At 30.1% G+C, this 13,338-nt stretch overlaps 1 protein-coding gene across 2 annotated transcripts in view; it reads right to left on the reverse strand.

Moving 5' to 3' along the window:
• Positions 1 to 5,901: 5,901 nt before the first annotated feature.
• Positions 5,902 to 13,338, reverse strand: part of LOC121120739 (uncharacterized) — a 71,703-nt gene continuing 64,266 nt past the window's right edge. The window contains exons 10-11 of one of the 2 annotated variants that reach the window (XM_040715594.2): positions 10,001 to 10,213; positions 5,902 to 6,337 (exon numbers count right to left, since the gene is read on the reverse strand). In XM_040715594.2, coding sequence (XP_040571528.1) covers positions 10,041 to 10,213 — 173 coding nt within the window. In that variant the 3' untranslated portion in view covers positions 5,902 to 6,337; positions 10,001 to 10,040. The remainder of the gene's footprint in view (positions 6,338 to 10,000; positions 10,214 to 13,338) is intronic. The other variant, XR_005865186.2, reaches the window with a different exon arrangement.

Raw genomic sequence — 13,338 nt, forward strand, 5'->3', positions numbered from 1 at the left:
ATTGTCCATCACCTTGGTGCTACAACAAAATAGATATCTTGCGAGAAAAAAATGATCACATGGTCTACGTTTTGTGTAAAAAAATTAACGAAATTTTAGAAAAATGAATGGATTAACTGAAAGAGTATAAAAATATAGACTATGAGCTCCCATGATCAATTGATCCTTCAATTATGATGTGATTTGTGATGTCAGTGAAAAAGCTTTATGTTTGGAAATGTAGAATGAGCATAATTTACATAGCGATGAATATAAGAGATTTAAAAATACAATAAATGTTTTTATGTCTTGAGAGAAATGAAAGTCTGTCTTTTGGTTACTATGCGTATTGTTTTATTATATTTCTGTCATTTTTGACGTCTTCTTTTATATTCATGTATATGTAAATATGAAAAAATTTGTGTAAAAAGTAAATAAGATACTAAAATCCTATTATCAAGGTAGTTATGTGAATAAGAATGTCACAAAGGAAAAAATAGTATAATCATTCACAATTATATTTAGATTTACGCTTGATATTTTTCGATTTATTGATACTCATATCTCTTATGAATGTCTTAATCTATGCATATATTACGGGAAAAGTGCGAAATGCCCGTCAGAGTGGGCAATGTGCAAAATGTTCGTTCAATCTATAAAATTTCCAATAGAGCTTTTCGATAGGGATATGTTGGCTAGCAGTGCAATGAAGCCAGTGCATTTCAAGACAAAAATAGATAGCAAGTTTTAAGGAACCTTAGTTTTTCAAGAGAAAACTGTCTGAATTCAGTTCATCTCAAGAGACAATGCAGAAAGCCCCATTAGATCTAAGCCCTAGATGACTAATAGCTATTGGAAAGAAACCATTGTATAGATATAGATAAAGAAAGCTTGAACTAAAAATGTTTTGGACTGGTTAGGTGGTACTTGGATGATTTTTTTTTACAAGTAGTAGATCACTGAACAAAGGCTAAGAACCCCTTCTTTACAAGATGCTAAATATTTTTAACTAATAAACTGAATCCTCAAAATCCAATTTTTTACTCAGAGACTAAAAACTGGCAAAAACGTTTTATTTACAAACTAAAATGGCCTGTAAATAAAACGTTTGCAAAAATGGTTTGAGAAACCTATAACTTTCCCAGAGCATATTTTTTTATTGTTCTTAGCAGAAAAAGTATTTGTGCAGTGGGAGAAAGATATTTAACTGAAAACCGGACATTGTATAATAATTGGATATTGGAAAATAATAATGGTTACTAGGGAATATATCGAAAGGATATATAGAATTTTTCATTACATGTGTAACTAGGTAATCAAATGGTTTGAATGGTAGGACTTCTAAATTTTGAATTTTTGAAATATAATTAGAATATTTTAGTTATAGCTTAAATGAGCGAACAAAAAGCTTATTTAAAATTAGTCTTCAAAGATTGAATAAATAATTTTAAATTAAGGAAAATCTATAATATAAATATTTAATTCATTAATATCTTATGCTTAATTATGTCATATATTACGGTATATACAATATAAGTCATTAATATCGTCAAAATAAATTTATTCCATGGATTACTGGCATTAGAAATTCTTAGGATTGACATTATTGGTTAATGAGGAATATTTATTGGTTTCTTTGATCAGGTGCACAATCATTATATTTTTTCGTAAAGACATGTAACTGTTAATTGGATATTTAGTGAAAAATGAGCACCGTTCATACTTTCCGTTCATTGTTGAGGGCCTGAACGGAAAAAATTGAATGATTAACGGAAATTATCTTAGAACAAGTAAAAATATATTGGAAGGTTAAAAAAAACCTGCATTTTTTATCATTCCGGTACTAGTAAACTTTTTCAGTTCTAGGATCGGTCTTTTATGGTAACTACAACAGCTGGGATGACTTAATTACTAACTATGCTCTTTTATCTGTTCTTTTAGTGTAGAATGGGGATTTAAAAAAAAGAGAAACCAAAAATCAACATGGTAACCCTGACAATTTGTAGAATGTTTTAGAGTAGAGAAGGAATAATGCTCATGACACTTGATTACATCAGCTGCAATCAGCTGTATAAAGAGATGAAGGAGAAAACGATATAAACAAGGATATTTGCTAGAATTACTCTGATGTCGGTTCCCAATTCTTCTCTGAGTCCAAGATAGGCTGACTCAGGGTTACAATCCGTGTTTTATGAGCGAATGTTAAATCTGATTTTGCATATAACAGACTCTATTAAGGAGAGGATGTTCAATACTCAGGAATGAAATAATAGTGACAACTGCCAAGGAAACAAAAATTCCTTCTTTATACTACCAATTACAAATTCATTGACTGGCTATAAAACACGCCAGATTTACATCATTGTAACTATATTTCTTTCTCTAGGATTTACTGGGCGCTGACCTACGCAGATTGATCTCAGAAAAATAATTTTTCCCAAGCACGTTTTCGATGAGCTACAACGATTCCTAATTTTGTAATCCTTCAAGTAAAAGTTAAAATTGATGTTGGTAACGTTTTCTTTTCCATCATTAATTTACTGCATGTATTTTTTTATTTTTTTTGTGTTTTACTGATCCCATTCTTATAAGAAGGCTGTAAAGAAACTCAGTTCTTATAGATTTTCAGAACGAATCGAGAAAATAGCCACAATATGCCAGATCCTTGCTAAAATGTCCGCTATGAATCATTTAGGCTCGCAAGTTGATGTTAAGACAAATAAATGTTTTTTGTAATATTGATCGAATGTTCTTAGATAAAGGTAATAAGTGGATGGTTCTCTAGGGCCTAAGGTAATGAAATTATGAAAGATCAAATTTTCACAAAAACTACCTTTTTATTCAAATATTGCATGTTTGCATTCAGTTAAATGTTTCATTGCATAATGAAAAAAATAAATTACAAAAGTAGGTATTTTGTAGAGTTGTATTGGTCTTATGTACGGGACTTAAAATTAGTGCGGTCTCTGTTATAGGTCTTTGAAATTATGTTCCGAATTATAAAACGCACTCTATTTGGATTATTTTCATAAGTATTAAAGTGAAGTATCTTATTTTGCTATTTGAATTCGTTTAGTACACTGTATAAACATTGAAAGCTCAATAACAGTTTTCATTACTCTAAATTTAAGCCTCATTAAAGTACTTATTATTTTTATAAAAACTCTTTGAAATTAAAGACTAGATAGGACATAAAAGTTTAGGGAATGATATAATGATTGTATTTTTGTGCTTTGAGGCTTGTCCCAAGAAATTGGGTGACCTTTTCAAATGTTTTATGATTTACCAAATCATTGCCAAAATTTCAATAAATAAATAACAAAACAAAAAAAACTGTTAAACGTTTTGTGCACATACGCAGGTTCAAACAGATGTATCATACTTTTTAGATCATAAAAAAAATATGGTTTACTTTCATTTACAGACTTTTACTCTCATTTTGATACTAAGAGGTCCGTTAAAATCTTCGAATTTTAAACTTATCAAGATATAATTTATTAATTTAAAAAGAAAAATAATTTAAACAAAATTGATATCTATAAATATATGTCTGTTGGAACTCTCTTAAAAATTAATGTAGCCCCCCGGTATTGATGGTGTCGAGGCTTTGGAGGAAGGTCTGGTAGTAGTTCATTTAAAAAAAAACGATGAATTATTATCATTTTTATCAAATGAAAAATATCCCGTCTTTTATTTTATATCGAGGAAAAAAACAACATCTTAATCCAAAGAAAAAAGTCAATCCAGGGAGGTGTACTCTGCATGTATTAAGGAGAAGATTGGAGAAAGTGAAGGAGTATTTGTCTGAAGGACTTGAAACAATTTTTGATATACACAATATATATTGTTGAAATGGTTCAAGGGCAGTTATCCCTCGGAAATCTATCCCCCATCTTTTTAATCCCAAGCGAGTACCTTTTACCTGGATAAGATTTCGCTTCCTGAGCCATCTATCTCAAAGCATGTTGCCTCCCATTACAATAAATAGCAACCATACAACCAAAGATTCAATCTTTTAACAGCTCTACAAACATAATTATTCATGTAACGGATTTTTTACGTATTAGTGATGTATCATACTTATCTTGGCGTCAATTAATTGTCACTGGAGTTTAATTAAACGTAGTTATTAATTTAACTTGGGTTCTGTAAAGCCTTCAATCCATATCATGCTTTGAGTAGTATTTTTTCTTCCTTGCATCTATATAAAGAAAACAATGTTTGTCAGTCTGAATACGATAGTCGTTTGAAAAGTCGGTGCAAAGTTCGAGAGATGACACTACTTGTCCGTATCGAGGTTATGTTTAGTTAGTAGCATCCTTTGGAAGAACACATAGCAATTTTCAGACAGATCGGTATATTTCTTGCTTTTTTGTATTATTTTGGATCGAGGAATTTGAGTGACTTTCAAAAAATGGACGAAGAATTTCGTCTGTTGATCAAACATTACTTTATGAAGGGTAAAGCGGCTCAACAGACTAAAAAGAAGCTTAATAAAGATTATGAGGTCTCTCACCTACGATTAAAACAGTTTATAAGTGGTTTCAAATTTTTTGGAGTGGCCATATGGGCACAAGTGACGCTGAACGTTCTGGACTCCCTGTTGAGGTTACTACTCCAGAAATCATTGATAAAATCCATGATATGATGATGGATGGCATAAGAGTGAAGGTGTCTGAGATTGCTAATGCTGTGGGGATCTCGAATTGGAACCCTATTTCTGATTAATTTTGCGACCACACCTGCTGATGTGTGAGATTGTGCATTGTCGTGATGGAAAATAACTTTTTTAGGGAACAGTCGTGGGGTTTTTCTTGCATCTCGGTTTTCAAACGGTCCAATAAGGTTAAATAATATGCATTTGAAATAGTTTTACCCTTTTCCAGATAGTCGATGAGGATTATTCCTTATTATTCAATTTCTCGGACTTTGCACGGGGTTTTCAAAGGGCAAGTCACCGCGGGTACACTGTATATTGTTCTCCAGGGTGTATATAATAAGAACATTAACAATGTAGTTGTATGAATGAAATATTGCAGGGATGTGGCTATAGCAACGAACGTGTTCCCTGATGTAAATCATATAATTATGATTTATATAAGAAATATTAATATAGTCGTAAAAATGAAATATTGCAGGCGTGTATACTGTACATGTATAACGAAGAGCACTGTTTCTATATATTTTTATTGTTGTTCTCTTATGTATATCTTAATTCATATATATTTTTAGTGTATGTTCAGATTTGAATTAGATATAAACGCTGGTATGTTCAAATGAATTTTGTTAGTTTTATTAGTGAGGACTCTTGTGGCTAAAGTACTCATATGTTACTCCAATATTTCATTTTTTTAAACTTTTATTATTTTTCTTTCAGTATTGAAAAGAGAATAGTAACATGTTAATGTACTCATGAAAAAGGAAGTAAACTAAGGATTTTTTTAACTTGATACGATACATTACTCATACAATTATTTTCGAAGAAAAAAAAAAAGAAAAAATAATAATAATAGTTTTTTAAATCACTGAGTCTAAATTCTCAGATTTTGTCTTAGATCATAAACTCTCTTTTGTGTATATTATGGTTGGTATCCTTGATTTTAATAATAAAATACCCTTCACAATTCAATTTTGTATTATTTTAAACATACTATTTTTTAATACGTGAAAACGTAATTCGAAGACCGGTAAAACCCTCCCAATGATGCACCATTTTGTGTTATTTCTACTAGATAACACAAAATTTGATATTCTTTTAGTGCAGCTCAAAAAATACATGAATAGAACACTCTTCTGTACATCGATTGATGATAAAGACGATTGATTTTTTTTTCATCCAACTTTGACAAACTTTGTTTAAATATTCCTCACCTTCAATATTCGAAGATTGCTTACTTGGATATCAATGAAACTACAATATAGTTTCTGAATATAATTTATATTTCATATGTATAGTATTGTATGTTTGTTAATATAAAACTTATTAATTGTTTTTACAGTGTAAAAATACGGCCTTTTTAAAAATACAAATATTACATTGAGACAATGATTATTATTAAGGTATACGTATGCACATAATGGCAAAATAAAAATATATATATTTTACAAATGTCGTCAATGGACTTTTATTTTTGTAGGTACAACAAATTAAAAGAGTGGACAAATATTATCTTACATGTATCTGTAGTTGGTATTATTTGAATGATTAAAATAAAACTTGTAAAAAATTTTCTCTTCGAATATTGTACATGGAGAGAGAAGGAAATGAGTAGAAAAGTTTATAGTAGTAATATAGTCAGTTAATGTCTTAAAAATATCTTGTAGAGTCCACTCCAAAGTCATGTCACATTCATTTACACTATAAAAGAAGAAGAAATAAATTAGTTATTTCTGAAAGAAAAGTTACGTTTACACAAAAGCAAGATTTTTTTTCAAAATTGAGAATGGACTACATACATAAATGTATTCCTTGACAATTTATATAAACATATTATTCATAATGATTCTTTGGAGGTGCTACAAATTGAAAGCCAACATTGATTGCAACAATAAAATATATTTGAAATGAAAAAGAGCGATAACAGGGCCAATACAAATCTCATAAATCCAATAAAAGTTTTAAAGTCTGGCTAAAACTATTGGGAATCTTAAATAATCCCACCAATTTAAATATAAAGTCTATAATTGACATTGGGATGTTGACATATACCGCCTTGACAGAAATTTTAATGGACAGTTTTTAAAATTAATCTAACATTGTCCATAGCGCTTAAAAATGGATGTTTACTTAAAAACATTTTATACAAACTTATTAAATAACATATCATATTATTTTTATGACTCAAATATGTCGCTTTGGCGGAAATTACCTTCTCCAAGCCCCCCTTAAAGATATGGCCCGCCGTCGTCATTTAGTCAGCAGGAACCTCTCCTCGACGTATGTCCTCAGCTCCACCACAGCCGTGTGCCCATATTTAAAGGCCTCTCCTCTATTCCACGCCATATTGTGTCATCCAAAGGTGTTTGGTCTGGGCTGGAGGGTTCACATCTCCTTTTACCAGAACCCACCGTTTGATAGTGGAGTTTCCAAGCACTACTGCGTCTTTTTTTTGCAATATGTTGGGGCCCCATCCTTCTGGAAGACAAAGGGGTGTTCACTAAAGAACTGTTGAATCCATGGCAGCACATTCTTCTACAGCGTGGTGATGAAGTCAGCCACATTTAGGTGGCCTTTGGCCTTCCTCTTCTAGGGTTGTCGTCCATTCCATCCCCTCGCTCAATATGCCCTTTAACAAAGTAGACTGTGCTTCTTGCTTCCTCCCGTAGTCTGGTATCTTTTTTCAGAGTTATCCAAGTGTACAAGAGAGTAGCAATCTCACTCTGTTTTGCCAACATTTTGTAGTTATTGCTCATCACAGCCATACTTTTATTTTTTTGCAGTGATAATCTATTCTAAATACTTAAATTCATATTCTTTAATGTGTCCGACCATATGCTAATGGTTTGAGATATTGTAATAAATGGTGTATGGCTGAGAACTTTCTGTCATATGAAGTTTCCATATAAATTGGTATTATTTTACATTCTTTAGTTATGATCAAGATTGTTTTTATGTTGAATCATAAAATTTGTACAATAATTTGCAAATATTTAAAATAAGAAGTAATTAGAGTATTTGTTATAAAATTGCTTTGATAATATTTCATTGATACATTATAAAAGGATTTGGAATGTCTCAAAAAAAAAAAAAAAAAATCAGGGCTACATCATGCCTTAAACCTCATCGCTCATAAAAAAAAAATAAACAAGTAAAAAAAATTGATTAATATAATTTAATATATCATGAAATTATTTGTATTGTATCTTAACTTTTCATACATAAAAGAGAAACAAAAAAAGAAGGTTAAAATCAGTTCGTAGTTCATCAATTCTTTCCTATTGTAAAAATAATTATTCTTCAATATTACTTAATGATAGAAAAATATTCACCGTTCATTCAATTTCAATCAATCAAGGTTCAAATAGTATTACCAAAAGTAAATTTAAGGAAATAGGGGATACACATCTCTATAGGAAAAATGTATATCATCTATGATACTTACAGGCAGTTATGGTAATCGATAGCATTGTAGGCATGTTAAAAAAAGGTAATCGAAAATCGATATAGTAATCTTGACAATATCAAGAATGGTTAGGAGGAGAGTAGATTATCTTTTATGACATTTGATATGATTACCTAAAAGCAGCTGTGACAAAGGAGGATGCCGAGAAGGAAGGATATAGGCAAGAAGTACTTCGATCCTCAATTATACTCTGAGGCGAACATGGACATACAGTTATAACTCTGTATAAAACTGTCAGAGTTTATCTCCCTCTGTTATGAGCACAAGCTTGATAGCTTGTATGTAGTAGAAAATAAAGTTCAAACCTAAGGAATTAAATATTAATGATGACACTATGCGACATAATGAAAGTCTTGGAATACTCGAAAGCGGAAACCCACAATTATTGTTCTTTTTTAAGCCATGGAACACGAAAATGACATTTAACATCTAAAGGTTTTGCCTTTAAAGCCTTTTAGAAGAATCAAGTTTTTCAGGTATAGCTACTATTCAGTACCATATTTCGATATGAAGGAACTATATAGATAAAAATCAAAGTCAAGAACAAATTGATCCAAACATTCAGCATTTGAAAAATGAATTATTTATTAATTTATCTTGTTTAAAATTACTAAAAAAATGTATATAACCTCAAAAAAATCGAGTAAATGTAGGGCCTTACGAATATCCTTTTTATTTTACCTTCAAGTACAATAAATCTTAGCTGAAGTTATAGAATAGACCTTACATTTCAATTTAAAAAAAAATACTTTCAAACAAGGTCGATTTTGATTCAATTTATTAAGAAATTTAATAAAATAAGGTAGTTAGATTGTGCAAATATATTACAGTAATATTTTCAAGAAAAAAATTAAATCGTTTATATCTATCAATTAATCAAATATTTTGAATATGAAGCATCCATAAACTTGTTTGAAGCCCTTTACACTCACATTAATATTTCATATTATTATGTATTATTACTCAAAAATTCATGAAGAGTTCAATTTTTTTCCCCCAGAAAATTATTGTAATCTGTATTCAATGCCACATAACCAGCTTATTTTATAAAAATTCATTAATAATGACTAAAAACTACATTGACCAAAAATCAATCAAAATCGACCTTTTTTAAAGGCAAATTTTTTTCTATTGCTTAAATAACAATATCAATTGTGGGTTTCAACCTGTGTCCAAAAAATTCTGTTACATAGTGTAACACTCCAGGAAAAGAAATGTAACTCCAGATTTTTCCTTTTCTTATATTAAAAAAAAATTCTCTAATATTTGATACAACTTGTACGACTCATGAACTCAAAAGAAAGCAAGAAGAATTTTTCACAAAATAGACTTTGGATTTTATTCGTATTCTTCAACGAATTATAGTCAATTTCTATCACCAAATAATTTTTATTAACTCTTTATGAGCACGCAAATTGCACAATAAAAGAATGAGATATGGACATATTCCATTGGAAATATGAAATTGGGGGTCAATATAAGTCTCTTAAATCAAATAAACTTTAAAATATAGTTAACAGTCTTGGTTATCTTAGCTTTGTCGACAAATTTGAAGACTAAGCCTATAACTGACTCAAAAATGAATATTAAAGATTGAGCCTTATGTACATAAGAAGTAAAAAAATAAGTTTAATATTTATCATATTCTTGATTTTTATCCAATATTTTTTATGTTGACGCACCACGTATATAGGTACACACAAATGTAACTCAGAGCAATAGTTCAACTCTTTGACACATTTTATATAAAATTTATATGACAAGTTCAATTTACATACATTACAAAATAAATACATCAACTTTCCAAAAATAATAGTAGCATTATTTCAAGGAGAGAAATGGGATGTCATTTGTCTCATGAAGTTTGATGTCTTTCATTTACATAAATAATGACGTACTTAAATAGATGAGTGAAATTGGTGTTGTATAAATGTAGTCTTAGACCATTGTATCAACTTTATTTTGATTGATACAGTCATTACTTTTAGGATCTTTGTTTGCTGAGCTTTGCCCATTTTGTTGTTTTGCTGCCAACTTCAATCTTTGTCTTTGTAGCCTTGCTGTAGATATTTTCCTTACTGGAGATGCTATCCTTCGACGTGACAATTTTCCTACAATGAGATAGCAAAGAAAAACATTATAAGGGAAGTTTTAATTGAATCCAGGTTTCGTTACGAAAATTTTTAAAGTAGTTATTAAATGTATAAATCTGGGGTGTCAGCTCCGAATTGTTTAATCAGATTGTACAAGTTGCAACCATAAAATAAGATAAATAAATGAAGAGTTTAAAGTACTTGTGATACAGTCAATGCAGTAATGCGATATATTAACCCATGACAGGTGATAGGTAAATTAATTTACCGCTACATATGTGTGTACCTTTTATAGGCCCACACGCCGTTGGACACAGGAGGTTGAAATTTTGCATGGGTGTCTCATTTGAGCTTCTTCAGGTTAAGACGGGATTGTAATTTTTTTTTTTTTTTTTTTTGCTCAAGGGGGGGGTCATATAAACTGTTTTTTGGAGCTCAAGGAGACTAGATAATGGATTGAATTATAAATCAATAAGTGACTAACGTATCATAAACAACTTTGATAATAAGTTAGTTTTCTAAATTTATTGAAAATTAAAAAAAGTTATGTCCAAAAAAAAGAAGTCCGTGCCAATTGCAATTTTGTTGTTTTAGGTGCAAAAAAATGGATTTTTAATTTAAGAAATTTATCTGGAGGTTTGTTTTCATATAATTATCACACATAAAAAAATTAATTTGTTGATGACTCAAAAATCCCCGAAAAATGAGATATAAGAAATATCAGGCTGAATAATTAGTTAGCGAAGATATGTTTTAGTTTTAATAATTCAATTTAAATTTATTAATTAGTATAAGCTTTTGTTAAAAGGATCAAATAGTAATTTAAAAGAACGTTTGTTCGAAATAGCCATACTTTGCCGGGATTACATGGCAGAGAGAAAGAGGCACAGGAGCAAAGGTAGCAAGGACAAAGTGTTTCAAAATTTGAGGCTATCTATAAAGCCAAAAAAATTTGGGAAAATAATAAGTGGCCTCAAGAAATCTTTTATACAAGAAACTCTTAATTTTTAATATTTATAGATGAAGTTAAACAAAAAAGAGCTAGCAGCCTTTACCTGAATCCCATGGACATTTCTATGTGATCCATCTTTCAGAGCAGGTCTTGTACATAGCACTACACCACCAAAGACATGCTAAAGTGTACCTTCTTCCAAGAATGGGCCAATATTTATGAAGAAACTTTTCGTGCTGGCTCTATCCAAATGCCTAAATGTCTACGCCATGTAATTGGGTCAATAGGTTGCTATTTCAAACATAAGTATTTTTTTAAATTAATAAATATAAATTCAATATAAAGTCCTAATCCTTATATCTTTAATAATCTAAATTAGTTTAATACTAATAATCAAATAGAATACATTCAAACGATTAGTTATCTCTTTTACTTAAATTATAATAATCTAATATTCATAATTATAAATCTAGTATTAATTAAAGCCCTTGAAATAATCAAGCGCTTCGGGGAATAATAAGATATATTTACACATTAGATGAACTCCCTACGACCTATCTGCCTAAGATTCGTGACCCACTTTTGGGGCATGTCCCTCTCATTGAGAACCATTTCTGTAAAACACTACAATAGCGAACGGGGGTAAATATTCCACCAATATTTGCGCAGAGTACTATTTTTGTATTAAAATACCAAATTTATATAAATAAAGTTTTTCTGTATGTATAAAAGTATGTTGAATGTGTGAATGAAAATAAATTATATCTATATTTTTTATCTAAGAAATAACAATGTAGTCATATTAGGGAAATATCGCAGTTGCTTTGCATTTTGTGTGGAGCTTGTACACAGTGTTCCTTAAAGTATATCATATTCATATTTTTGACTCACAAAATAAAGTGTAGTCATTTAATTAAATATCCCAGGTGCTTTGAATGTAGCATTAAGTACTGAGAATGTGGACTGAATATAGTGCTCCCTGATTTATATTATATTTATATGCATATTTTTAATCTAAGAATTAATTATGAAGTAATATTAATGATCATTTGATTATCATAATACCAGACAAGTATTTAGATCTTCTTTATTTGTAATTGATAGGTCATATGATTACATTATATATTACGTAAATACTATTAAGTATTTATATTTATTTCATTTACGAACTTATCTGGATCAAATATTTTAAAATTGATTGTAAAGTTGAGATTTCTAAAGCTATCTTAGCCAAATGGCAAATATTTTTTTATCCGCTAGGGGCGTCTACTATGCTTTTTTTATTTAAAAAAAATCTGTATTTATCTACGTAAAATAATCATTATAAATCAAAAGCAGTACTTATTATATAATCATTAAACAATCATTAACATTTCAACTAATAAAAATGTTTTTAGGTACCCTATTTTAAAAATTGTTTTCTGTTGGTCACTCCTTTCATTAGGAAACACGTTGCCTGACTAGTTTTTTATGTATATTTAATCCTTATACCCTTTCCATCAAATCTCTCTGTCGCTGATATTGATCTCTCGGCCATCTTCTCCATCCCTTGAGGTATTGCCTTCCTATTAGTTATTACCTCTTATATGACTATCTGTATTTTTGCTATCGAGGCTTCTATATTGAACATATCTGGGTGAGTTGACACTGTTGGTACACGCCAATCATCTTTTGTGATAGTGCAGTTCAATTGTTTCTGTACCATCTCCTCCACTCTGTTAATTAATTACCACATGGACAGCCCACAGGAAGAAGATGTGCTCTGAATTTTCAATCACCAAGGCACAAAGATTGCAGTATTTATTTTTCACAGCTGATTTGTTAGTTACTTTTGCTCATAAGAAGTAAACGCGTTCCCAATTCTGTTTCAGGATCCTGTTAAAACGTAAGATCCACTTGAACGTCTTTTAAAAATTAATGCACAACTGTCAAACTGAGCTTTTTCCATCTTTGATGCATCCCTAATTGTTTTTGAAATCATTGTCCAAGTAGAAAAAAGAATGGAGTCAGTGAATAAATGAATACTTTGGTATCCTTCCATTTGTTCCGTCTTATCATAAAATCGAGTTTAAAATTTTTGATGGAACGATTCCTACATCCCAAATTATATTATCCCATATTTTTTTACTAAAGAATTCATCCTGCCATTTAGAACATTTTGACGCCTCAACCCATGCGTAATGAGAGAAGC

Source organism: Lepeophtheirus salmonis, chromosome 6 (assembly GCF_016086655.4).
Source record: "Lepeophtheirus salmonis chromosome 6, UVic_Lsal_1.4, whole genome shotgun sequence".
Lineage (NCBI taxonomy): Eukaryota > Metazoa > Arthropoda > Copepoda > Siphonostomatoida > Caligidae > Lepeophtheirus > Lepeophtheirus salmonis.